The sequence below is a fragment of the Mrakia frigida genome (assembly GCF_051309035.1).
Source record: "Mrakia frigida strain ATCC 22029 unplaced genomic scaffold BDY24scaffold_9, whole genome shotgun sequence".
Classification (NCBI taxonomy): Eukaryota; Fungi; Basidiomycota; class Tremellomycetes; order Cystofilobasidiales; family Mrakiaceae; genus Mrakia; species Mrakia frigida.
The window spans coordinates 663,243-685,626 of NW_027481272.1; the positions used below are offsets into that span (position 1 = coordinate 663,243).

The 22,384-nt window shown below is 54.9% G+C and overlaps 7 protein-coding genes across 7 annotated transcripts; 3 read left to right on the plus strand and 4 right to left on the minus strand.

Moving 5' to 3' along the window:
- Window positions 1-107: 107 nt before the first annotated feature.
- BDY24DRAFT_432182 (glycosyl hydrolase family 79 C-terminal domain-containing protein) lies at window positions 108-2,646 on the minus strand (the record flags this gene model as incomplete). Its single annotated transcript, XM_076644080.1, has 13 exons — window positions 108-281; window positions 350-443; window positions 513-692; window positions 768-833; window positions 898-968; window positions 1,031-1,137; window positions 1,209-1,501; window positions 1,609-1,658; window positions 1,728-1,810; window positions 1,873-2,053; window positions 2,133-2,187; window positions 2,271-2,324; window positions 2,402-2,646. The coding sequence occupies 13 exons, from the start codon at window positions 2,644-2,646 to the stop codon at window positions 108-110; spliced, it is 1,653 nt and encodes a 550-aa protein (XP_076498332.1).
- An 861-nt stretch (window positions 2,647-3,507) lies between these two features.
- On the minus strand, window positions 3,508-4,873 carry PAN6 (pantoate--beta-alanine ligase PAN6; the record flags this gene model as incomplete). The annotated part of the gene is made up of 4 exons (XM_076637332.1): window positions 3,508-3,980; window positions 4,065-4,195; window positions 4,295-4,613; window positions 4,699-4,873. The coding sequence occupies 4 exons, from the start codon at window positions 4,871-4,873 to the stop codon at window positions 3,508-3,510; spliced, it is 1,098 nt and encodes a 365-aa protein (XP_076498333.1).
- Window positions 4,874-5,645: 772 nt separating this feature from the next.
- On the plus strand, window positions 5,646-9,740 carry BDY24DRAFT_406471 (RecQ family ATP-dependent DNA helicase; the record flags this gene model as incomplete). Its single annotated transcript, XM_076642709.1, has 18 exons — window positions 5,646-5,779; window positions 5,894-5,932; window positions 6,021-6,088; window positions 6,169-6,401; window positions 6,507-6,597; window positions 6,672-6,727; window positions 6,799-6,916; window positions 6,984-7,028; window positions 7,095-7,185; window positions 7,248-7,284; window positions 7,358-7,483; window positions 7,569-7,623; window positions 7,738-7,886; window positions 7,987-8,140; window positions 8,243-8,306; window positions 8,403-8,601; window positions 8,694-8,745; window positions 8,827-9,740. The coding sequence occupies 18 exons, from the start codon at window positions 5,646-5,648 to the stop codon at window positions 9,738-9,740; spliced, it is 2,625 nt and encodes an 874-aa protein (XP_076498334.1).
- Window positions 9,741-10,419: 679 nt separating this feature from the next.
- Window positions 10,420-15,091, minus strand: BDY24DRAFT_369433 (uncharacterized protein; the record flags this gene model as incomplete). The annotated part of the gene is made up of 7 exons (XM_076638060.1): window positions 10,420-10,866; window positions 10,947-13,344; window positions 13,426-13,742; window positions 13,999-14,263; window positions 14,337-14,413; window positions 14,541-14,614; window positions 14,911-15,091. 7 exons carry the CDS (start codon window positions 15,089-15,091, stop codon window positions 10,420-10,422), a joined length of 3,759 nt encoding a protein of 1,252 aa, XP_076498335.1.
- Window positions 15,092-15,445: 354 nt separating this feature from the next.
- On the plus strand, window positions 15,446-17,905 carry BDY24DRAFT_440110 (uncharacterized protein). Its single transcript, XM_076644494.1, has 3 exons — window positions 15,446-16,087; window positions 16,225-17,205; window positions 17,303-17,905. Exons 1-3 carry the CDS (start codon window positions 15,489-15,491, stop codon window positions 17,733-17,735), a joined length of 2,013 nt encoding a protein of 670 aa, XP_076498336.1. The 5' UTR covers window positions 15,446-15,488; the 3' UTR covers window positions 17,736-17,905.
- Window positions 17,906-18,728: 823 nt separating this feature from the next.
- On the plus strand, window positions 18,729-20,899 carry BDY24DRAFT_440111 (uncharacterized protein). Its single transcript, XM_076644495.1, has 5 exons — window positions 18,729-19,070; window positions 19,475-19,741; window positions 19,848-19,961; window positions 20,132-20,252; window positions 20,357-20,899. The coding sequence occupies exons 1-5, from the start codon at window positions 18,843-18,845 to the stop codon at window positions 20,665-20,667; spliced, it is 1,041 nt and encodes a 346-aa protein (XP_076498337.1). The 5' UTR covers window positions 18,729-18,842; the 3' UTR covers window positions 20,668-20,899.
- A 346-nt stretch (window positions 20,900-21,245) lies between these two features.
- On the minus strand, window positions 21,246-22,333 carry BDY24DRAFT_440112 (uncharacterized protein; the record flags this gene model as incomplete). The annotated part of the gene is made up of 2 exons (XM_076644496.1): window positions 22,081-22,333; window positions 21,246-21,765 (listed from the first exon to the last, which is right to left on the minus strand). The coding sequence occupies exons 1-2, from the start codon at window positions 22,119-22,121 to the stop codon at window positions 21,246-21,248; spliced, it is 561 nt and encodes a 186-aa protein (XP_076498338.1). The 5' UTR covers window positions 22,122-22,333.
- Between the last annotated feature and the right edge of the window lie 51 nt (window positions 22,334-22,384).

The window sequence follows — 22,384 nt, forward strand, 5'->3', positions numbered from 1 at the left end:
GAGAAGTTTTCCAACATGAAATCGAAAAAAATGAGCGCTCCGAAATCGACGAGAAACGAGAAGCGCGCCGCCCGACGAACTCTCGCCTCCTCCTCTCCTCCATCTCTTCACCACTTTGCGTCCCCCAAGAGATGAACGAGAACCGCCTCACTTCCTCGAAGACCAATCTGACCATCAGAGACGACTTCGAGAATTTTGGCTCCATCGGCAGTTCCGTTCGACCAGCTCTGGCCTCCCCAGGTCGAGAGTTGACTTTCGAGCTCGTTCCCTCCGGGGGCGGTCTGTGAGAGAAGAAGGAGAACAGAAAGTTGACGAAGGAAGCTAATTGAAAGGACGAAGTGCTGCTTACGAGTCTCTTGAGGGTGACGGTGCTGGTACACTCGGAGACGTCGAGGAACGAAGAGATGTCGAGGGAGACGGACGTGTTCGTGAACGAGGAGGATCTGCGACGAGGAAGAGCCGAATCGATCAGGGATGAGTTCTAGACAGTCGAAAGGGTAGAGGAGACTCACACGTTGAAAGGTCGAAGGTTCAGGAAAGCGAGCCTCGAAGGAGAGGTGAGGGAGAGGTCGTCGTCCCAAATCGCATACCCAGCGAAAAAGTCTCGGGAGAGGTTGGGAGGAGTCTCGAGCTCGACGATTCGAGATCTTCCAGAGCCTCCAATGGCCTCAGTGAGAGCGAGGTATCCGAGGCTGATGTGAAAGGAAGAGAAACGAGAATCAGAAGCGGTCGGCGACGCGGGAGATGAGAGAGAGTTTGGAGCTTACTAGGAAGGGTTCGTTCGACGAGGACCACGAAGAGGGCTGTCGATAGGATACCAGAGGTTGTACGTACTGTAGGGGAAGAAGTTCGGAGAGTCAGCGTGATCCAGGAGAGGGGCAGAGAGAGAAGACTCACCTGAAGGCAGCGGTTTGATTTGTTCCGACGACGTTCAGTTGATTCGCAGATTGAGAAGCGAGAGTTGCTCCCTGAGGGCGAGAAGCACCTCGGTCAGCATAGAGAACATTCGAGAGTGTAGGGAGGAACTCACCAAGTGCACGTGGGCTCTAGTGATGTTCGAGGCGGCGTAGAAAAGAGACGCGTCGAGCAGCCAGAGCGCGTCTGCGAACGAGTCCGTGAGGTTTGGTCGTCCAGAACCTGCGAAGAAAAAGGGGAGGTTTGGTTCAGCTTCGGGTGTGTTTCGCTCGAAGCAAGTTCGTTCAACTCACAAGCAACTGCGTTGAACTCTCCAACAACAAACCCGGCTCCAACACTCTCGCTCGCAAGTCGTTCCTTTTCCATGAGGTCGATGAAAGAGCTGATGGTTTTGTGATTGACAAGATTCGAGGCAGTAGCAGAAAGAGCTGACATTGGAGAGCAGGTGTTGTACTGGTAAGCGTGGACGGTGAATTCTCGAACGGTCGAATCGTTGTTGATTCCTGAGGCGACGATTTCGTGAGGTAGAACGGGATCCCATATCGCAGTGCTGGAGTTGACAACAGTGATATCATCCCCTGTCCACCTAAAAGAAGAAGGAGATCAAGGTCGGAGAAAGGTCAGTGTAAGGAGAAGGGAGAGGAGGGAAAGGAAAAGCCGAGTCGACGCGTCGAGACTCGAGAGCGGACGAACCAAATTGGTCGAGGAAGGCCGAGAGCTCGATTGATCGCACTGGTCCAGTTCTGTAGAAAACATGTAGAGACTCTTCAGAAGGTAGATAACCAGAAGTAGCTGTAGGAGGACGAACGTACCATCCACTGTTTCGCGTACGCGTCTTCTGTCCAGTTCGAAAGTATCCTTTCGGACTGCTTGGAGTGACCGATCTCGTTCCCGACTGTTTCCAAAAAGCAGATCGGGTCAAGCCAATTCTAATTTCGAAAACGAAGAAGTGCTCACGCTCGAATGCCCAGATGGAATCGTGATCAACCTGCGTCCAAGCAGCTGTCGCCGCGTCCTCTGCGATTTGGTAGCTGTCGTTTCCGAGGTTGAGAGGGATGACGAACTTGGTTCCTTCAGGGAAGGAAGAGAAGGTGTCGAAGAAGGAGGGACCGTAAGTGGTTCGATAGATGGCTCCGGCCTGAGGTCAAGAGGAACGAAGGAGGAGAAATGAGTGAGTTGAGGAGAAAGAGAAAGAGGGACGCGACGGGAGGACGTACGGTAGAGAGGGTTCGTTCGATGGAAGTGGCGTTGGGATTGTAGATTGACGAATCTCTGATGAGGCAGAGAAAAGGTGAGGGAAAGCTGATTAGTGTAAGAAACGAGGGCAAAGGTGAAGAGGGAAAGATGCGACGAACTGGCTGACTCCTCCGATTCGAATGATAGGAGCTTTCCCAGTTCGATCGATGAGGCTGAAGAAGGCAAACAAGCAGCCAATTATCAGTGCTCATCTCACACAGGTCGAAAGAAAAAACGGAAGCGAGCTCACTTCTGCAACAACAACCTTGAAAACTCGTTCGGTTCCTCCCTCGTCCCCCAGAACTCAGTCCAGTACGCCAACTCGAAGCTGAAAGATCCCAAGGCCCCATCGATGTACTTAGAAGTGTTAAGGGGAGGGAGTAGGGGAATAGATACTTTGGCGGACGTCGAGTAGCGAGGGAGCAGAGACGCGGCGTCGACGCCGTTTCCGACGAACGCGAGGAGTGCGAGGAGGGGAAGAAAAAGGGAGATCATGAATGGTGGAGCAAGGTGATGGTATGGGGTGGTGGTCGTTGTGAAGGAAGAAGAACGGATCGTTTTCTTTGGTCGGAAAGAAGAAGAGAGACCGGCTATCCTCAGCGTCGACGTACTGCGACCGAGTGCGCGTCTCTGAAGCCCTGAAGTGGTCAGATGGGGCGGAGAAAGTGGTTCTCAGAGTAGAAAGTGGTCTACGAAGGTATGGTCAGATGGTCGAGAAAGGGGAAGAAGGAGAAAAGTGGTTCGGAGTCCAACGGATCGTTTGATGGACGCGTCGTTGAACAGAGACCGTTCGGCGTTGACCGAGCTGCGATCAAGGATCCGTGTCTGCAGGAGCGAGGCCGAAGGAAGGAAGGCTGATCAGCCGGCGTGAAATAACAAAAGTGGTTCGGAGACTGACGGATCGTTGGAACGGAGGGCAAAGTTCGACCGTGGCCACGAACGAAGACTGTAAAGGTGATAGCATCGATCTAGAGTGGGAAGGCTCGAGACTTCAGAAGCCATCTGAAGTGAAGTTACACAACCATCGAGAGTCAAAAGCGCAAAGGGGAACCGATCATCAAACGCGTCGTTCACTGTCCCACTCTCACCACTTCGCGTCTTTCAAGAGATGAAAGAGAACCGACTCACTTCCTCGAGAGAGAGAGAGAGAAGTCGTTCGGAGGACTGAGAGGTGGAAGACTTACCGACCGTCTGGCTCGAACGACGCGTTCTGCCTTCGATTCGAGAGGCTTGCTCGAAGAATGAAAGAAGTGCGAAGGAAGCAGCCGAAAAGCTGTTACAGTCTATCAGCATAACCCTCTCCAAATCCGATCTTTCCCAACACCTCCTGAGCACACGCTTCGTCTCAAACCCATCTCATTCCTCACTTCCCTCCCCTCCCCTCCCCTTCCCGTTCCCCAACTCCACCCCCATCAGCAAATTATCAATCAACCTCGTCCCCCCGCACCTCATCGCCCCGGCCACAACCCAGCCCTCTCCCTCCTCACCCTCTCTGATCCTCACTCCCTCCTCCGGTCCCAAAAACGTCCCAGGCGCAAAGACTTCCACGTACTCCGCTTCCACCAACCCTCCCGTCCTCTCGCCTTCCTCTTTGATCACCTCCAGCGCCGCCTCCTGCATCTCCTTCGCTGTAGCTCCCGAGGAAGAGGACCAGAGCGATTTGGCGGCTGAGAGAGCGCGGTGAAGAGTCGGGGCGGAGGCGAGTTCGGAGGGAGAGAGGTAGGCGTTTCGGGAGGAGAGCGCTAAGGAGGAAGGAGGAGGAGCCCGAGTGGTGGGATGGATGAAGAGGTTGGAAGGGGTAGGGTGGGTGAAGTGGAGGTCTTTGAGCACTGTGAGTCAAGCGCAAGGAGGAGAGGTGAGCGAAAACGCGTCGAGAGAGAAGGGAACAGAAGAGAGAGGGTTGAAGGACGAACTGGTTCGCAGGAGGAGAGCTTGCTGGATGTCTTTTTGACCGAAATGAGCGATGTCAGGTTGGACGATGTTGAAGAGTTTGGTGACGACTGTAGAGACTCCTCGGAAGAAACCAGGACGGATTTTGCCCTCCCTGGGAACGAGAACCAAACAACGTCGAAAAAGTCAGGTCCCGCTCCGTCTTGATCTCCAACTCGTAGAGACTTGGAGAGAAGGTTAACGTTGGACTTACATGACGTCCCCGAACCCTTTAACTTCTACGAAAGCTCCTCGTTGATCTTTGAGGACTGTTGTGATCCCGTTGGGGTACATCTCCTCGGCGGAGGGAACGAACACGACGAGCGGCGAAGGGGAAGGCTCTTCGCTTGCAGGATTTGAGACCGACGGGAGTAGAGAGGGTGTAGGGCGAGCTTCCAGGAGAGTTGAGAGAAGGTTGAGATCTGTAGGGAGCGTCCGAGGGTAGGTTGCGAGGTCTTCGGTGGGTGCAAACTGAGAAGGGTTGACGAAGATGGAGAGAACCGTCAAGGGACTCGTTTGAAGAGATTGAGAGACTGATAGAAAGCACAGCGAGAAGAATGTGAGTACGAGGAAGAGACTTCTGTAAAAAAAATGAGTCCGAGAGAAGCTCTGACTGACCTAGATCGAGGTGTCCTTGATGCAGGGCTCCCATGGTTGGAACGAACCCTACGCTGATCCCAGCTCTAGAAGCGGCTGATCTCCACGCTCGAACTTCCTGGATCGTGGTGAAGACGGGGATCTTGGATCTGGTAGAGAGAGAAGCTGCTGAGCGAAGGGCGGAAGGTTTGAACATGGTGTCGGTTGGGAGAAGGAGGAAGGGAGGAGGGAAGTTGAGCTCGACCTTTTTCGAGCGAGCTCCTCCTTCTTGTTCCCTCCACCTTCCATCTCGTTTTTTCCATATCTTTTCCTCTCGTATCTCGAGAGATTCCTCTAGGAGGATCCTCAGACGACGAACAAGATCAAAAACCTATCCTTCTCCCGCCCGTCATCCAACACCGTCGACCCCTCGCTCCTCCACCTCCTCGGCCTGCTCGACGTTCCTCTTCCTCCTCCTCCTCCACGATGGACGGCTCCAAACCTCGAAGGTCCATCTATCCTCCTCCTTCAGTGCAGAGAGAAGACGTTAAACCAGATATCGAACCTCGAACAGGAGTCCTGCAAGGAGGAGCAGCAGGGAATCGACTCGGAGGAGGTGGAGGAGTGAAGGTCGAGGAACCTCTGGGACCAGGAGGAGGAGGAGAGTTGAGCTATCAAGCCAAGCAGAGAGTCAAGCAGGAGCAGATCATACAGCAGCAAGAGTTGGAAGAGAAACTACATAACTTGGACGACGAGGTAAGCAGCATACATACCACTTCGTCGAGGAAACGAGGTGAGCTCGAGCTCACCCTTCTTCCTCTTCCTCCTTCCCTCTCCTTCCGACTCCCTCCCTACAGATCGACTCTATGGAAGATCAAATCATCACGCTCACCACCCTCGTCTCAGCCCTCAAAGAAGAACGAAAAGCCCTCGTTTCTTCTTCCTCCTCTTCTAACTACACCTCGAACGCCAACGGTGGATTCGGAACGATGCAACGCGTCTCGAAACCTACTGGGAACGGAGGAACGGACTACCTCGTCAGCGACTACGAGTGGAGCTTGCATATGAAGAAGAAGATGAGGGAGGTGTTTGGGATTCAGAACTACAGGCTGTGTCAGGAAGGGTGAGTCCCGAGGACTTCGTTTTTGGAGAGGGACGAGACGCGTGAGGAGAGACGCTTCGATCGACCGACTGAATGCTGATTTCTCCCCTTTGGCCTTCTTCTTCTTTTACGCAGAGTCTGTAACGCCAACATGGATGGAAGAGATATCATCTGGTTCGTTCAAACTTCCCCTGCGTGCTTCTTTCGACCTGTTCCTTCGCTGACTCTCGACGCGTCCTCCTCCCTCCCTCTCTTCTCGCAGCATCATGCCGACAGGAGGAGGGAAGTCTCTCACCTACCAACTCCCTGCTATTCTTACACGTGGAACGAGTACGTCCCATACTCTCTTTCTCTTAGTTCTCTCTTCTCTCTCGAACTCAACTTATTTCCTTCTCATTTTCTCCTCTCAGCCATCGTCATCTCTCCTCTTCTCTCCCTCATCGCCGACCAGATCATCCACCTCCACGAGAACGACATCCCCAGCGTCATGCTCACCAGTTCCGTACCCAAGCCTGAACAAACTGTGATCTGTCGTCGATTGGTCGAAGGTCCAACGAGAGCGTCTGGGTCGGGGAGTCGGGCTGGGGAGGAAGGGGCGTTGAGTGGGGAGGATGGGAGGGAGATTAAGTTGGTTTACGTTACGGTGAGTGACGGGAAGAGTGGATAGGGAGTGGGTTGGCTGAGGGAGAGAGGGACAAGGCTGGAGCTGATTAGTTTTTTTTTCTGTGACGATTTTTGGGGAGTGCAGCCGGAGAAGGTCTCCAAGTCGAAGCCGTTCACGTCCGTGCTTCAGAAGATGCATACTCAAGGGAGACTCGCTAGATTTGTGATCGACGAAGGTGAGCGCTTACCCTCTCTCTCCTCTTCGACGCGTCTTCCTCGTCCGTCGCTGACTCGTCTCCTCTTCTCACAGCCCATTGCGTCTCCCAACTCGGCCACGACTACCGACCTGACTACAACAAGCTCTCCGTGAGCTCCTTTCATCCCCCTAATGCTCCTCGACATCTCTATAACTGACTCCTCTCTTCCTTCATCGCAAGGTCCTGCGCACCTTTTTCCCTGGCGTCCCAATTTTGGCCGTCACAGCTACATGTTCTCGCAAGGTCCTTCCAGACCTTCTCAAGACTCTCAACATGGGTCCTATTACTCCTTCGGATGGTGAGTCCATCTCGAACAGATCACAGGAAACGATGTTGGCTGACCGTATCCCTCCGTCTCTTCGCAGACGCCAACAATAAGGGAACGGTCTTCTTCGACGCTCCTCTCTACCGTAAGTCTTCCGACCTCGAGTTCCTCGAAAGCCTGTGCTGATATTCACTCGATTACTCGCAAACAGGAAAGAACCTCCACTACAAGGTCGAGATCAAACCCTCGAGTGCGAAGGCCGCTCTCGTCGCCATGTCGGATTACATCCTCGAACATCACGCGTTCGTCCCGCTCTCCTCTTTGTGCTCGAATCTTGGCTGAATAGCCTCTTTCCTTTTTACAGCAACGAGTCCGGAATCATCTACTGCTTCAGCAAGAAGGTTCGTTTCGTCTCTCCGTCGAGACGCGTCGACCTTCGCTGACTCTCTCCTTCTCACGTTCTCTTCCCCTCAGGATGCTCAAACGGTCTCGGACGGTCTTCAATCCTCTTCGAATGGAAAGATCAGAACTGGAGTCTACCATGCCGACGTCGACGAGTACGAGAAGCAGAAGTTGCATCGAAGGTGGAGGGAGGGCAAGGTGAGTCGATTTGTTTCTCTCTTGTCGTTCTCTAGCTTCTAAAACCGACGTTGACTCTCTATCCGTCACTCGGTTTTGATCATAGGTCAACGTCGTCGTCGCTACCATCGCTTTCGGCCTCGGGATCGACAAGGGAAACGGTTCGTCCTTCCCGTCTTCTTCCCGCTCCCCCCCTCTCTCTCTCTCTTCCCACCTCTCACTGTCTTCCCCACCTCAGCTGACCTCATTTCACTCTTCTTTCTTCGCTCGTTCAGTCCGCTTTGTCCTCCACCACTCCCTCTCCAAATCCCTCGACGGATATTACCAAGAAACAGGTCGAGCAGGTCGAGACGGGGAAGACGCGTCTTGCGTGTTGTTCTATCGAGCTCAGGATGCTAGAAGGATGAGTTCGTTGACTGCCGGAGTGAGTACAAGACCTCTCCTTCGCTCTTTTTCTTTCTTCTTTCCCTTCCACCGTCGAACAATGCTGACTCGAACTCCTTCCTCGTTTTGACGTACCGCAGGATCAAGAGGGTCAACCGAAGTTGAGGGAGATGATCGCTTACGCCCAGGATCTGGAAACGTGTAGGAAGATTCTGTTCGGGAGGTACTTCTCGACTTCGGCGTCGTTGCCTTCGAAGAGTTGGGCGGAGAAGGAGGAGAATTGTGGGCATTGTGGTGAGTTCGAGTTCCTTTCTTCTCTCGAGTTCGTTCGGCGTCGCCGGTTAAGATGGTACTGATAGACTCTGCTTTCGTTTCTTTCGGTTCGGTTCTGGGAAGACAACTGTACTCGAGATCCTAACTCGATCGAGAGGAAGGACGTGACCATCGAAGCTTGGAAGATGTGAGTCGTCGTTCTTCCCTCCCTCTTCTTTCCCTCCTCGCCACTGACCCTTTCCTATGTCGTCTCCTCTTTTCCATCTTCACCTCTTCTTTCCAGTTGCAAAGTCTCCCAATTCGTGCACAACCAGGACGGTCGAATCACCGTTTCAGCACTGGGAGATCTCGTCCGAGGATTGGGAGGAGGATCGTTCTCCATCGTCGAAACTGGGAAGAAGGGAAAGAGGAAGCAGTCCTCGGAGAAGTCAACCATCGATCTCGACGCGGTTTGTGGAGGGAAGTCGGAGCTTGGGAAGGACGTGAGTCGTCTCGCCTTTCCTGTCTCCACGACGAGAGCTTTCTCTCGAGCAGTTTTCTGACCTTCCGTCTTGCTTCTTTGAGGCGTTTATAGGCTGTGGAGTCTCTGATCATGCGACTGCTACTCGATGACTACCTCGGAGAATGTGAGTGTATCCTCGTTCCGACGCGTCGTTCTTCGTCTCGTCTCGTCGAGCTGACCTCTCCCTCTTCCTTTCTCGTTTTAGCCTACCAAGCCACCGCTTACGCCACTAACGTCTACATCATTCCCGGACGCCAGAGCATGCGACTCTCTCGTTACTCCAAGGACGAGATCAACAGCGGAGTTCGAATCGGAGGAGATCCCATCGTCCAGGTCTTCCCCGTCAAGTCGAGGAAGAAGGCTCCAGCAGCAAAGAAGACCGCCGCCGCTGGAACCAAGAAGGCTACGGCATCGACTTCAGCTTCGACGAGTGGGAAGGGAAAGGGGAAGGCCGAGCAGGTCTCAGATGACGAGGAGGAAGAGGAGGAGGAAGAAGAAGAGGAAGAGGACGAGCAGATCAAGGACGAGGACGAGGACGAAGACGGATTCGCTATGGACGACTACAACAACTTTGAATCTCAGTTCAACGAGGACGAGGACGAGGAGATCTACGCTCAACTCAACGCTGGTCCTTCCTCGTCTCCTCCGCCACCTCGTCCTCAACCTCGTTCTCAATCCAAACCCAAACTCTCAACCAACGCCGTCGCTTCTTCCAGCAAGCCCAAACCCAAACCCAAACCTCGATCCTCGACTTCCTCCTTGCGGAGACTCCCCGACTCGGACGACGACGACGACGATCAGGACGCTTGGAACGAGTTCGACAACGCTCAGGCTCAGGCCGCTCCGACGAACAGAGGAGGAGGCGCGAAGAAGGAGGTAGATCCCTGGGAGACGGTGATCTCGCCCGCTGTACAGATCAGGAGAGGGTTGAGTGATGCTGGAGGAGGAGGAGGAGGCGGAGGAGTCAGCAGGAATGGGAGTCGAACGAGTCTCGGTGCGGGTGAAGCTGAGGGAGGAGGGAAGAAGAAGAGGAAGGTCGAGAGAGATGATGGAGGTGGTGTGAACGCTAGTGGGAGGGGAAGTGGGTCGGCAGGGGAGATGATCGTGCTGAGTGATTGATCGAAGGAGAAGGAAGGAGAGGGTCGGGTCGAGGCGCGTCTTGCATTTTTCGGTTTTTGTTTCCTGGTCTCGTTTCTTCAGCACCTTTGGCGTTTCGATTTCTTCAGTTGTTTATGGTTTTCCTTCAACTCATTTCATCTTAGCATATGTCTTGTCAAACCTATCAAAGACCGAGAAAGGGTTTCGTTTGTGGTGCGGCGTGTCTCGACCTTGACGAAAACGGGCGGAAGATGGAGCTTCCGGATCTTCGAACTGACTTCCTACCATGGTAGAAGGTGAATCAAAAGAACTGGGCCTAGTGCACACGACAAGAGAAGAGGAAGAAAGAGGAAGAGCGAAAGAGCGCCGGCATGTCCAGAAACCGCCTCGAGCGACGCCTGAATCGATCCCTCTTCCTCGAGAGGAAGTGAGAAAGCACATCAGTGTAAACTAGTCGCCAAACGAAGGGTCAGGAACAAGAGTTGTTCCCTTCGAGAACGAGACCGACAAGTCTCGGAGACGCGTGTTGGAGCGTTGCTTCGAGATCATCTTCGAAGCAAAGAACAAACAGACGTTCGATAAGGTTAATTAAGCAAATGAGAAGGCGTCGGGAATCACAGATAAACAGAGGAAAGCTAAACAAAGGGAAACGAAGCAGCCGAACGGAAAGCAAAACAAAGCACACGTCCTCTCTCTCTCCTCAACCTCCATACCGATCCCTCAACTCCTTCAGCTTGGCCTTCGAGAAGCTCTTATCCAACGTCCCAATCGTCGTCGACGTAGGCTTCTCCCTCGGCGTTGTTGGCTTCGTCTTCGTCCATGAGGGAGACATCAAGCTCGCAGCGGACGAGAGGGAGGCTTTGGACGCGCCGGCGGTGTTGAGGAAGACTGGAGCGGAGGTGGATTTGATGAGGTTGCGGGGTGGAGCTGGGAGGGATGTGGTAATAGTGGACGGGACCGAAGCGGAAGTGGAAGTGGTAGGTGTGGAGGACGGAGCTTTGGCGAGGAAGGGAGTCGAGCGGGAGGATGAAGTCGGTTTGCTCGTCGACGAGGTTGGGGTGGTAGGAGGGACTTTGGGCTTGGTGGTAGACGATGGAGCTGAGGTGGTAGAAGGTTTTGTTTCCGAATCGATGACGGTTGCCCAGATCTGTTTCGCCAAATCAAGCCAGGGCAGGGGGTCAGCGTCGGAGAGAGACCACGCGTCGAAACGGACAGCAAACAACTCACCTTCGTAACATCAGCGACCTTGCCACCCTTCCCACCTCTCGCCGACCTCCCATCGTACTTCTGCTTCTCCTCCATCCCTATCCCAGCAACCTGAGTCGTCTTCTTGAACCGACTGGCGAACTTCGCAGGGACGACGATCTCGGGATCCGATTCGTTCGTCGGTCGAAGAACGGGGGAAGCTGAGGGTGCGACGTCGAGGGATATGCTTTTGAAAGATGTGCGAGCGGCGAGCATCGGTTGTGGTTGAGTTGGCTGAGGAGTAGGAGCCGCCGTTTTGAGGGAGGGAACGACGACCGACGACGAAGTTGGAGGTTTGGCCTGAGACGCGACGACGACCTTCTCCTTCTCCCTCTCCCTCTCTCTCTCTCCCGACTTTCTCCCTCCTCCTCCTCCCGTAGCAGGAACATCTTCCACCACCACGATCTCCCTCCTCTTCCCATCCCTGATGGTTCCCTCCGAATCGTCTCCTCGTCCCTTCGCCAGCACGGCTCCTCCTAGCCAAGCTCCCACTCGATCTCCCTTGATCTTCTTGAGACGTTCGATCTCGGCGAGAGCTGATTTGGTAGGAGCGAGGGAGGTAGTCGCTGATCGAGGAGAGGGTTTGGCAGTCACTGCTGCTGCTGCTGATTGGGAGGTCGTGGGAGTTCGAGGAGGTTCGGGAGCGGGAGGGACGGGAGATTTCGAGGAGGAGGGGAGAGGGAGGATCGCTGGAGGGTTTGGAACTTTGGGAGTTGCGTCTCGAGTAGCGGGAGTGTTGCTGACCGGAGAAGCTGGTGGGGTAGTAGTCGAAGAGGCAGCAAGAGCAGGCATCGTCGTCGACCTCGGGACCGAAACCGACGCGTCGACCTTCCCTGCTCCTCCTCTCACATCCGCCGAACTCCTCCTCGACCCAGCACCCATCATCCCACCCCCATTTCTTTCGCCTTCCTTCCTCCTCTCCTTCCTCCTCTCCTTCTCCTCAGCAGCCTTCTCGAATGCCTCCAACAACGACGGTTTCACCGGCACGACCGTCTCCCTCTTCCCACCTCCCGCATTTCCCAGAACCGAAGGTTTCGTCCTGATCGAAGGAACCGGAGGAGGAGGTAACGTCTTGTTGATGGCTTCCTCCCTCCTTCTCCTCCTTCTCTCCTCGTCCTCGTCCTCGTCCTCGTCCTCGTCCTCCCTCGTCGAGTTCCAACTCAGCGGTCCAACGATCTTCCCATCCACCACGAACAACTCTGCTTGCTCCTCCACCATCCTCTCCAACTCAGCAACAGACTTCATCGTCCCACCAGCCGTACTCTCTCCTGCTTCTCCGATGGCGTCGAAGTACCCTCTCCCGTGAGCAAGTTCGGGGAGAGAGATAGCTTTCGGGGAGAGGACTTCGTGGTAGGGGACGAATCCTGGAGGAATGTGTGATGAGAGGGGAACGGTCGAAGGTGGTTGGCGTTGACCGTAAAATCCTGGAGCTGGGGAGGGAGCGGATCGAGGTGGGGGTTGGTTAATAACGTGGTTGACGCGTCGGAGGAAGTTGGAGTCGACGGGGACACCGTTGGAGGAGGGAGGTCGAGGACTAAGGGAGACGATCTGCTCCTGCTGCCATGGCTCGACTGCCGCGTCGAGGAAGGAGACGAGGTTGGATCGAGGAGGGGAGACGGATCGACCTCTTGTTTTGGACGAGTCTCGAAGATGATGCGAGATCCGTTCGGCTTGAGGAGAGATGACTTGCTGAGGGATGGGAGGAGGAGGAGGGTGGTTGTGATAGTATTCGTGAGGAGCTGGGGTGGTGCTGCTTCGGGGAGGAGGGTTGGGGTGATGATGCTGCTGGAGGTTCGGGGAAGGAAGAGCAGGAGCCGCTTGGGACGAGAACGGAGGCGCGTAGCCTTGCCATCCTCCTCCGACGGGGGAGTACGCGTCCATGGCCGACGAGGGACGAGGAGGAGGAGGTGGAGCTTGCCATTGCTGTTGAGGAGCGTATCCCATCGACGAAGGAGGTCTAGATCCTCCTCCGTAAGGTTGAACTCCCCAGGACGAGGGAGCAGGAGCCACCGACGCTGCTCGAGAGTCCCAAACCGAGGGCGAGTACATCCCAACGGGTGAATCCGTGATGAAGGGAGTTCCAGGCGAAGGGACTCCCGATGGCCAAGCGTTCGTCGAAGGAGGAAGAGGAGTTTGAGGAGGATGGAACGACATCGCCGACGACGATCGTTGCTGCTGCTGAGTTGGGTGAAACGGCGGAGGAGGAGGGTAGTTGTACGACTGAGGACTTCCCGTTCGAGTAGCTTGGATCCAGGGTTGAGGGAAGGGTGTTTGAGGAGGAGCGATCGTTGGGTGAAGAGGAGGGACACGGTCGAGGAACGCGGGAGGGAGGGAAGCGGGATGAGCGACGAAGACGGGGAGTTCGAGATGGATGTCTTTGCTGTTTGCGATGCAGAAGGAAGAGGAGAGGTTCAGCTTGGCCTCAAATCTCGCAGAAAGAACAGACCGACAAGGTACTTACCCAAGAACCCCCGTCGAAACCTTCACCTCGACGACACACCTCACTTCGAACAAAGCATCCCTCTTCCCTCCCCTCCCTCGACCATCATCCCTCTTCCCTGCTCTCAGACTCCTCAGATCCTCCGGTATCAGAATCTCTAGAGGAACGACGGTCTCGGTGTTGGGCAAGAACTCGAACTGATTCCCTCGAAAGGGAGTGGTGAGAACGACGTCGGAGACGACGAGTTCGTGCGTGTGAGGAGTCTTGCTGGTTGGGTTGTGCGTTGGTGGGGAAGGGAGAAGGAGTCGACGGGTGATGGTTAGGGTTGGATTGGAGATCTGTGGGAAAGAAGGAAGGAAGGATGAGCGTTCCGAGTTCGACGCGACGCTGATTTCGCCCCGTCGTCTCTCCCTCTCCGAAACGAGCTCCTCGGAAAACGAAGAAAAACAGAAAGCCATTCACCTTCTTATTAGCCCAATTTCCAACCTTCAACCACACCACCTCCTTCCTTCCAGCAACCAAACATCTCTCTCCCACGCCCACTTCAACCTTCACCTTCCCACCCCCGCCGTTCCCTCCTGCTCCCCAGCCCACCTTCCCCTCCCATACGACCTCATTCGGACCAATCCATTCCTCGCCCTCTCCACCCCATCCTCCCTCTCCTTGACCATCCAGCTCGTCCAGAATCCCGACGACAGGGACGTCTCTGGACGTGACGAGGACGGCTGTTTGCCCTTTGTAGGACAGGGAGATGGACGAGCGGAGCGAGTAGGTGATGCGGGCTAGTTTGTTGGGGAGTAAGCAGAGGGAAGAAGGGAGCGTGGAGGGGAGAAGGAACGAGATCGGGAAGGAGCATTTCCTAAAGGAACAGAAAGGGAAAGGAGTGAGCAAAGAAGGAGGAAGACTCAAAGAGAGATACAAATCCGACTAACCCTTCTCTAGCTGGCCAGTGTCCTTTAGGGAAAGGGAACCGAGCATCTTGGATCGGATGACAGATGTTGCTTGGAGGCTGGCGGAGGGAGGGAGCGAAACATAGAGAGAAGAGAGCGAGAAGGGAAAGCGGAGCAGGCGAGAGGGAGGTGAGCTCGACCGTCGTCGTTTTGAGAAGCGATGTCGGAAGGAGCAGAAGGACGTACGAGATCCTTTCCTTGGAATCTGTTGATCTCGTGGATGAAGATGGCTCGGAGAGTGGTGGATTTCGAGATGAGTTCTGGTAGAGGACGAGGGAACAGAGGGAGAGAGAAAGGGGAGGGAGGAGAGGGTGAGCTCGACTGGTCTCTTCAGAAAGGAAGATGGAAGGTTTTTGAAGCCGTTTTGAGCTGATATAGATTTCCGAGAAGCTCAAGAGCCTCTGAAGACATGAAAATCTTCCTCTCCAGACCCTCCTGCAGCGAAAACAGCTCCTCTTCAACCCACTCTCCTGTTTCCTCCTCGAGCTCACCACCTTCTTCCTCCCTCCCTCCCTCCCTCCCTCGCTCATCCTCCTACGACCCCCCTAAGACTCACCTTCCGTCCCTACAAGTTCCACGATCATCGTCCCCAATCCCAGTTCGAACTCTGCTCTCGAATCCACTTCCAGCAGCGCCGAGAGCGTCGATCCGGCTGAAGTGACGCCCTGACGAAGGAGGAGTTGGACTTTGAGCTTTGGATGAGTCGAGATCTCGTTCATCGCGTGAGTAGAGTCCATGGAGAGATGTCCTGGTCTCTATGTCTACGAGGAAGTGGTGGTGGTGATGGTTTGAGAGAGGAAGAAGACATGATGAGCAGGGAGCCAGAGAGGGGAGGGATAGGGGCGAGAGGAACGAGGGAGGAGAGGGGGAGGTCGCGAGGGGATCGAGAGGAGGAAGGTCGACCAAAGTCGAGCGAGAGAGCAAGTTTTCGTTGAGATTTTTCTAACAGAGATGCGGTTGGAGGGAATTTCTATACGAGCTAAGGAGAAATTAAGCTTAACTTTGTAGGGCAACCAACCAAACAATACTGCGCGACGCGTCGACGTTTGTTCGGAGAAAGAGCGAGAGGTCGTGTTCTTTCGTTCTCCTCCAACACCTTCCTTCCTTCTTCTCTCTCCCGTTCTTTCTTCTAGGATGGACTTTGATCTCCCCATCGCCGCTCACCCTCCTCCCGTGGTGACTCCCCTCTTTCCTCCTACTCCTCGACGATCTCACTTGAAGCAACTCTCTCTCGCTCCGTCCTCGATCCAACCGTCGCGGTCGCCTTCCTCCTCCTCGCCTTCGTTCCCTTCGTCCATCTCTCCTCGTCCAAGATCCTCAACGGATGGATCCTTCACCAACTCCACCACCCCTCCTCTCAGTCCCTCTCCTCTCTCTCGCTCAGGATCCATAGGAAGGAATCCAAACCGTCGCCAGTCCTCCATTTCCTACTCTCCCAACCGCGCTTCTTCCTCCTTCCAGTTCGCATCCCAGCAACAACCTTTAGGAGGATCCCCGTTAGGACTAGGATTAGGGAAGCAATCAGTGGGAGGAGGAAGATCTTCGTTGGAAGGAAGGAGGAGTTTGAGCGAGAACGAGAGGTCTTCGTTTGAGGAAGAGGGAAGGAGAACGTCGAACGAGCTGGCTCCTCTTCCTCCTCCTTCCTCCCTCCCTGCTGCACCATCATCAACTACTAGGAGCGGAGCGTCGTCGTTCGAGAGAGATCCTTCCGATTCGTTAACTCTAGTTGAAAAGTGAGTACATAGGATCTTTACCCTCGAAGTCTCAGCTCGAACACACGAAGCACACGAGCCCTCTCTCTCCTTCCTTCCTTGTCGTTGAGCTCACACCCTCTCTCCCTCTCCCTCTCCTTCTTGCTCTGCCTCCCCAGACACTCCGATCTCCTCTCCTACATCGCCCAAAAAGAATCCAAGTCCCTCGAACTCCGAGAAGCTCTCGCTCAAAACGATTCCGAGCTCGCCTCGCTCAAGAAGAAATGGTCCAACATCGTCTCGAGGTCCCAGTCCGGTCGTCCTTCCCCTTCTTCTACCAACACCCACCTCCCAACAGGATCGATCCCTACCTCGTCGGCAGCTTCTCTTCTCGGTGGAGCGGACGGTGGTGCTGGAGGGTTGTTGAGTCCCGAGTCTTTGCAGAGCGGGAAGAGGTTCTTGACGTCGCTTCTGGGAGTGGGAGCGGGAGGGGAGGAGGAGGACGTTTCAGGGGAGGGTAGTAGCAGCAATGGGTTGTCGTCGTCGTTGTCGCCTACGAAGAAGTCCAATGGCACGACAACTCGACCGGCACCTCCTCGAACGAGTCTCGACCTCCTCGGATCCGTCGTTCGTTCCGGACTCGACATGGTCTCCGAAGCTCGCGAAGAACCCTCCTCTCCTCCTCCCAAAACCAACTCCTCCCTCCCACCTCGTCCCCTTGCTTTATCCTCCTCCTCAGCACGATCCAAACGACTCTCCCTCATGTCCTCCACTTCCTCGTCCTCATCCTCAACCTCCTCAACAGCTCCCTCCTCCCTCGATCTCGCCAACAACATCGTCAACCCTCGTGGATCGTCCTCCCAAGGAGGGTCCTTCGATTCTACCACTTCCAGCTCGAGCACCTCGTCGTCGCTCTTCTCGCTCACTCCGACGGACGAGAGATCATCCGCTTGGGGAGTTGATGCGAACAAGGAAACAAGCGGGAGGGAGCAGCACGATCATCGACTCGCTGGGATCGGGGAGGACGAGGAACCGACGAGAACGAGGGATCCGAGATCCCTCATGGAGGAGATGGCTTCCTCCAGTGGGAGCAGTTTGAGCGGCGGTGGATGGGGGAAGAGATGGGGAGATTTGGCGACTTCGTTGACGGGGAATGAACAGTTCGTCCCTCACCTCTCTCTCTCTCTCTCTCCTCGTCGTCCCAAGTTCGAAACTGACTCTTTCTCTCTCTCTCTCTCTTTATTCTCCTTCAAACAGCTTCCAATCCTCCAAACGAGCCACCCTAGGCCTAGCTTCCACCCTCCAATCCACCCTCGTCACCCTCTCCTCCGCTCCTGGTCCCACCCCCGTCTCCCACCCTCTCTCCTCCCCTTCCTCTCACACCCACGCCCGTCCAACCTCCCTCTTCGCTTCCCCTCCTATCCCCTCCCAACCGCTCTCTTCTAAAACCTCTCGCTCCAATAGCAGCAAACCGAACCACTCGAGACATCCGAGCACGACCAAGATGGCTCCGTGGGACGCGTCGCACGAGGCGGGAGAGGGAGGGTTGCAGGAACCTCTGGTGCCGGTAGGGAGGAGTCCCAGTCCTAGGATCGGACCGCCTAGTGGTAGTCCGCAGAGAAAGAAGAGCTCTCCGGCGTCGGGAGGGAGCAGCAGTGCGGAGGGTGGGGATGATGGGTGGAATTGGTAGTTGAGTGAGAGCTGGTCTCGAACGGGGTTGGGTTCGGTTTGGTTTGGTTTGGTTCGAATTGGTTTCGTAATACACGCACGCACGCACGCATATGGTAGACTAGTCTAGCTAGCATTTCTTCTCTTTCTTTGGTTTTTAACGTAAGACGAAACGAGGGGCGGGAAGGCGGCACGATTCTTGGTTTTCTCCTTTTGTTTTCACGATTTTGGTTTGGTTTCTCTCGCTCCTTCCATCCTTGGGTTTCGAGAGGGATAGAGAAAGAAAGGCGCGGAAGGGCAGAGCATCGAGATGAATGGCTTACGGGAGGAGAGGAGAAGGGAGAGGTCGGGTTCGAGGTGGGCGACGCGACTTCGTTTTGAATCCGAGTTTCTCGTTTTGGGTTTGTGGACTGGGTAGTACTCCCCCTTCATAGCTGGTGATCTGAGGCGTTGGGGGTCGAAATCGAGAGGGTGGCTTATCGTTTCGTAGTGAGGGAGTAAAGATCGATCCGTTCGACGCGTCGTCGCGTCTTTCGTTCCGCAAGTCTTGCTGCTCGAACGTGGGAGCATTTGAGATTTCGAATCACGGGGATGAAAGTATGACTTGTCCATCTGCTCGGTGCTGCTAGAAATGCAGGGTACGCTGCTCGTCTCTTCCATGAGAGGAGAAGAGCGAAGGAAGGCGAGGGATTCAGACTTCGTCTCTTCTGAGCATCCTAGCTCAGAGATCTCGTCCTGCTCATTCTGACAGCTGAGCACTGGTGCTAGGTCCTCGAGATTAGTCCGGCACTGAGCGCGACCAAGCACAGAATTGAGCGAACGCGTCCTCGACTTCGTCTTGAGCTCGGCCATTTCGACCTCCTCCCCAACCTTCAACACAATGCTTGGGCAGGCTCGAATTTCTTCGTCAGGATTAGATCTTGCCATCTCTCGGTTCTCTCTAGCAAACTTTTTAGGAAACGAAATGAAAAGAAACAAACCGAAACGCGAGCTCGTTCGCCCCTCCTTCCTTCACGGCGTGTTGTTGACCTCAAACGCCCAACCTCAGCTCGCGCTCCCCCCTTCTTCCTTCTCCTCCCCCTACCCCTCCACCCCTCCCTCCTCCTCCTCTCCCTCTTTCGCTTCCAGCATGGCCCGTCCTTCCTCCTCTTCCTCCTCCTCACGTCCCTCCTCCTCCTCCTCTCGCAAATCCAGCGGAGGACCTCGCCCTCCTGCTCCTCCCTCCTCGTCTTCTTCGTGCACTCCTTCTTACGTTCCCATCCAAGATCGACCTATCCAGCCTTTAACGGACGACGAGCAGCTGGATGTGGTGACTCAGTTGATGGGGTTTCCGGCGAGGAAGTTGTTGTTTGATATTGTGAGTGGAGAAGGAGAGAAGGAGGAGGAGGGAAGAAAGGAAGAGCTCGCATCCATCCATCCGAGCAAAGGAGAGCAGATTTTCCAAGTCGACGAGGCATCGCAAACGGGTGGGAGAGTGCGGTGGAGGTCATGGCTGGGTCGAGAAAGCTTGTAGAAGTAGGATGGATGCGAGGGAGAAGGCAGAGAAGGAAGGAGGAGCTCGTTGTTGTTGAGCTCGTCTCCAAGCTCTCTGCCCTGTCTTCTTCTATCCACCGCCCTCCTTGAAGCGCATATACTCCACTTTTCCACTCCCATCCTCGTCTATACGACTCTATCGTCTCATGCCCTCCGTCCTTTTCCTCCTCTCGTCAACTCCAAAGCTCACACCCTCTCCCTCCTCCCTTCCCTTCTCTCCTCCTCCAGCACGAAGCCGCCAACGCCGAAATCTTCGACGTCCTCGTAACCGTAGAGAAATGGCTCGAAACTCGTACAGACCCCTCCTCCTCCTCCTCTTCGAAATCCAAACCTCCATCGAACGTCACAGCGGAAGCTCTCGAACGAGAACTCGACACGGGCATGCACGCCATGGAAACCCTCTTGACCGCTCAGATGGATGCAGCCATGGAACTGTTTATGAGTTGGAGTTATAGGAACGCGTTTACGGTGGGGGAGTGGGGTGGGGTGGTGTTGGTGAGTTCTGGATTCTGGTTTGGAGGGAGGGAGGGACAGGGAAGGGAGGGACAGAGACGGTCGAGCTGACCTCTTGTTGATCGTTTTGGTTTGCGCGAACGAACAGCCCGCTCACGAGAATCTGGACTTTCCAAGAGGTCAATACGTTGCTGAGTCACTGGACGGAGGAGAGCACTCGTTGGATCTGTCGATAGATGCGCTGAGAGCGAAGGTCGAGCAGGTGAGCCTTCGTCTTCTTCGTCTCCTCCTCTCTCCCTTCCTCTCTCGACGCGTCGTTCCGTCTTCTCCCAACCTACCCACTCTCACTCTCACTCCCACTCCATCTTCTCCGACCTGAGCTGAACCTATCTTCTCTCTCGCTCGTTGTTGTCCTCGCTTGGATCTGAACAGAAACGACTCCTCCTCCAAACCCTCCAGAAAGCCTCCCTTCGATCCAAACACTCCCTCGCCAAAGCCAAAGCTCTCTCGGAAGAACTAGCATTCTTCAAGGAGACGGCTAAGTCATACAACCGTACGTTCCCAGCTCTCCAAGCTAACCCGTTCCCGATCCCTATCGTTCCCCTTTTCCCCTCGATCCGAACCTGACCTTTCCTCTTCCTGTCCATCCTTCATCAGTCGCACCCCTCCCTCAAACCCTCACCACCCTCGTCTCCTCCCTCTCCACCCTCCAAACCTCCCTCGCCGCTCTCCCTTCACCTGCCACCCTCGCGTTCACCAACCCTCAACCCAACGACTCGAACGACGACGGGTCCGCTGGACTGGGACGAGCAGCGTTCATCAATCGGGTGGAGGAGAGGGCGATTGGAGGGTTGGGTGCTGCTGCGGGAGGCGGAGGGGGAGGGGGTGGGTTGGGAGGGGAGGATAGGTTGGAAGCGGTGGAGAGGGAACTGGAGCGGGTGGGGAGGGGGATGGAGGTGGATGAGTAGGGACGGAGAGGATTGGAGGAGAGTAAACCCCATCCCATGAGTTCATCTTGGTCATCGGGTGTGTTTAGGGATGGAGAGGGAACATGAAAAAGAGAGGGACAAAGAAAGAGTCAGAGTCAGGGGAGAAAGAAAATCCAAAAACCCGACCCTCGACCTCGACGCGTCCTCGTCGTCGCCTTCGAAACCCCAAGAGACACTCCACAAGTAGTATATAGCCCCTTTGTGAGCGAACGCTATACTATACTTCCATCATCAGAAAACAAACTCTTTCGAATCTACAAACTGTAAAGTAATAGAACAAAGAAAGAAGCGGAATCAAGTTGGCTTCCCCGTCCGTCGCGTCGAGACTGTTCGTCCGTCCGCATCGCTTTCTCTCTCTTCCCAGTGAACGCTGAAACTGGGTGACACGACATCACATATTTTTCCCCCTCCAGATAAGCAAGCATAAAGCTCGTCGTAATACGATCCCGTAAGTGCACCCTCTAGCTCTTCAAACCAAAACCGCGTCCCATCATCCATCGACCGTAACTCCTCCCTGCCTTCCCCCTCTCAACCTTCCACTTGAGCTGCCCCGCACATCAGATGTTGAGTTCGATCCGTTGGAGGGAGAGGAGGGTTGGAGGGCCGGGAAGGGGAGAGAGAGGAAAACCGGGAGTGAAAAACGCGTCGTCTTGTTCGTTCGAGGAGTGGTTGGTCGAGAGTTCCGATCTGGAGGGTTGTGATGGTTGACGAAGGTCTAGGATGAGCTGGATGGGGTCGTTCCGGTGGGTCCGAGAAAAGCCTCCCAGCGATGCTCTGGGGGAGGAGAAGGAGATGCGGTTGATTCGAAGAGGAGGGGATCCGAGAGGCCGCGGTGAAGGGAGAGGTTGGAGCTGGTTGTCCGTGTGCGTCCAAGCGTCGAAGAGGAGGTGTTCGAGAGAAGGATGGGAGTGGTGGAGTTCCTTCATGAGGTAGATGTAGCGAGAGGGGACGATCTCGAGCCTCTTGACGTTGACGAGGAGGGAGAGAGGCGGAGGCGAAGAAGGGACCTTCCTGGGCCCAGCCGCTTTCGATTCGTTCGAGCTCGTACGGGTCAACGTTGATGGTGATGATCCTGTACTCGGAGAAAAAGAGGGAGCGTTCAGTCTGTCAGCGAGGAAGAGGGCGAGATCGAACCGCGTCGAGTCTCTCGCTCCTTCAATCTCTCCTCGAACTGACCTGATGGCCGCGACTATCCCCGGATCCCGAGCAAGATCGAAAAGAGCCTTGAACGCACTCACTACCTTGATGACGTCGTTACGGTAGGCTCTCGGTATTGCGAGCGCTTGAGCGACGAGCAACGAAAGGAAAGAAAAAGGAGGAGGAGAAGGAGGAAGAGGTCAGCTTCGACCGAGAGAGTTTGGTTTCTTTCCCCTTTTCGAAGCCCAAACTCACCTCCTTGAAAGAGCGAGAGACACCCAGTATGGTTCTGACATCAGAGACAGATTCGATGTCTTCGATGATGAGAGCGACGAGTTCCGTGGGTAGAAGAGGGAGGAGGAAGGGAGGGAGGAGCTTCGTTTGCTGTGTCGGAGAGGGTCGTTTGCTTCATCTCCTTGGATCTGAAAAGGACGAATACGAAAGAGAAGGTATCAGAGAGATGGGCGAAGGAAGAAATTCAGCCTACTGAGTTCGAGTCTGTTGGGAGTCGGAGGCAAACGAAAAGAGAAGACGAGCTCGAGCTCACATGCCTTTCTTT

Excerpts from the sequence above, each read along its gene's own strand:
- BDY24DRAFT_440110 (XM_076644494.1), top strand. The coding sequence starts at position 15,489 with ATGGACTTTGATCTCCCCATCGCCGCTCACCCTCCTCCCGTGGTGACT. Across the intron at positions 16,088-16,224 it reads TCGTTAACTCTAGTTGAAAA|ACACTCCGATCTCCTCTCCT; the intron begins GTGAGTACATAG and ends CTGCCTCCCCAG. Across the intron at positions 17,206-17,302 it reads TCGTTGACGGGGAATGAACA|CTTCCAATCCTCCAAACGAG; the intron begins GTTCGTCCCTCA and ends TCCTTCAAACAG.
- BDY24DRAFT_440111 (XM_076644495.1), top strand. The coding sequence starts at position 18,843 with ATGGCCCGTCCTTCCTCCTCTTCCTCCTCCTCACGTCCCTCCTCCTCC. Across the intron at positions 19,962-20,131 it reads TGAGAGCGAAGGTCGAGCAG|AAACGACTCCTCCTCCAAAC; the intron begins GTGAGCCTTCGT and ends GGATCTGAACAG. Across the intron at positions 20,253-20,356 it reads GACGGCTAAGTCATACAACC|TCGCACCCCTCCCTCAAACC; the intron begins GTACGTTCCCAG and ends ATCCTTCATCAG.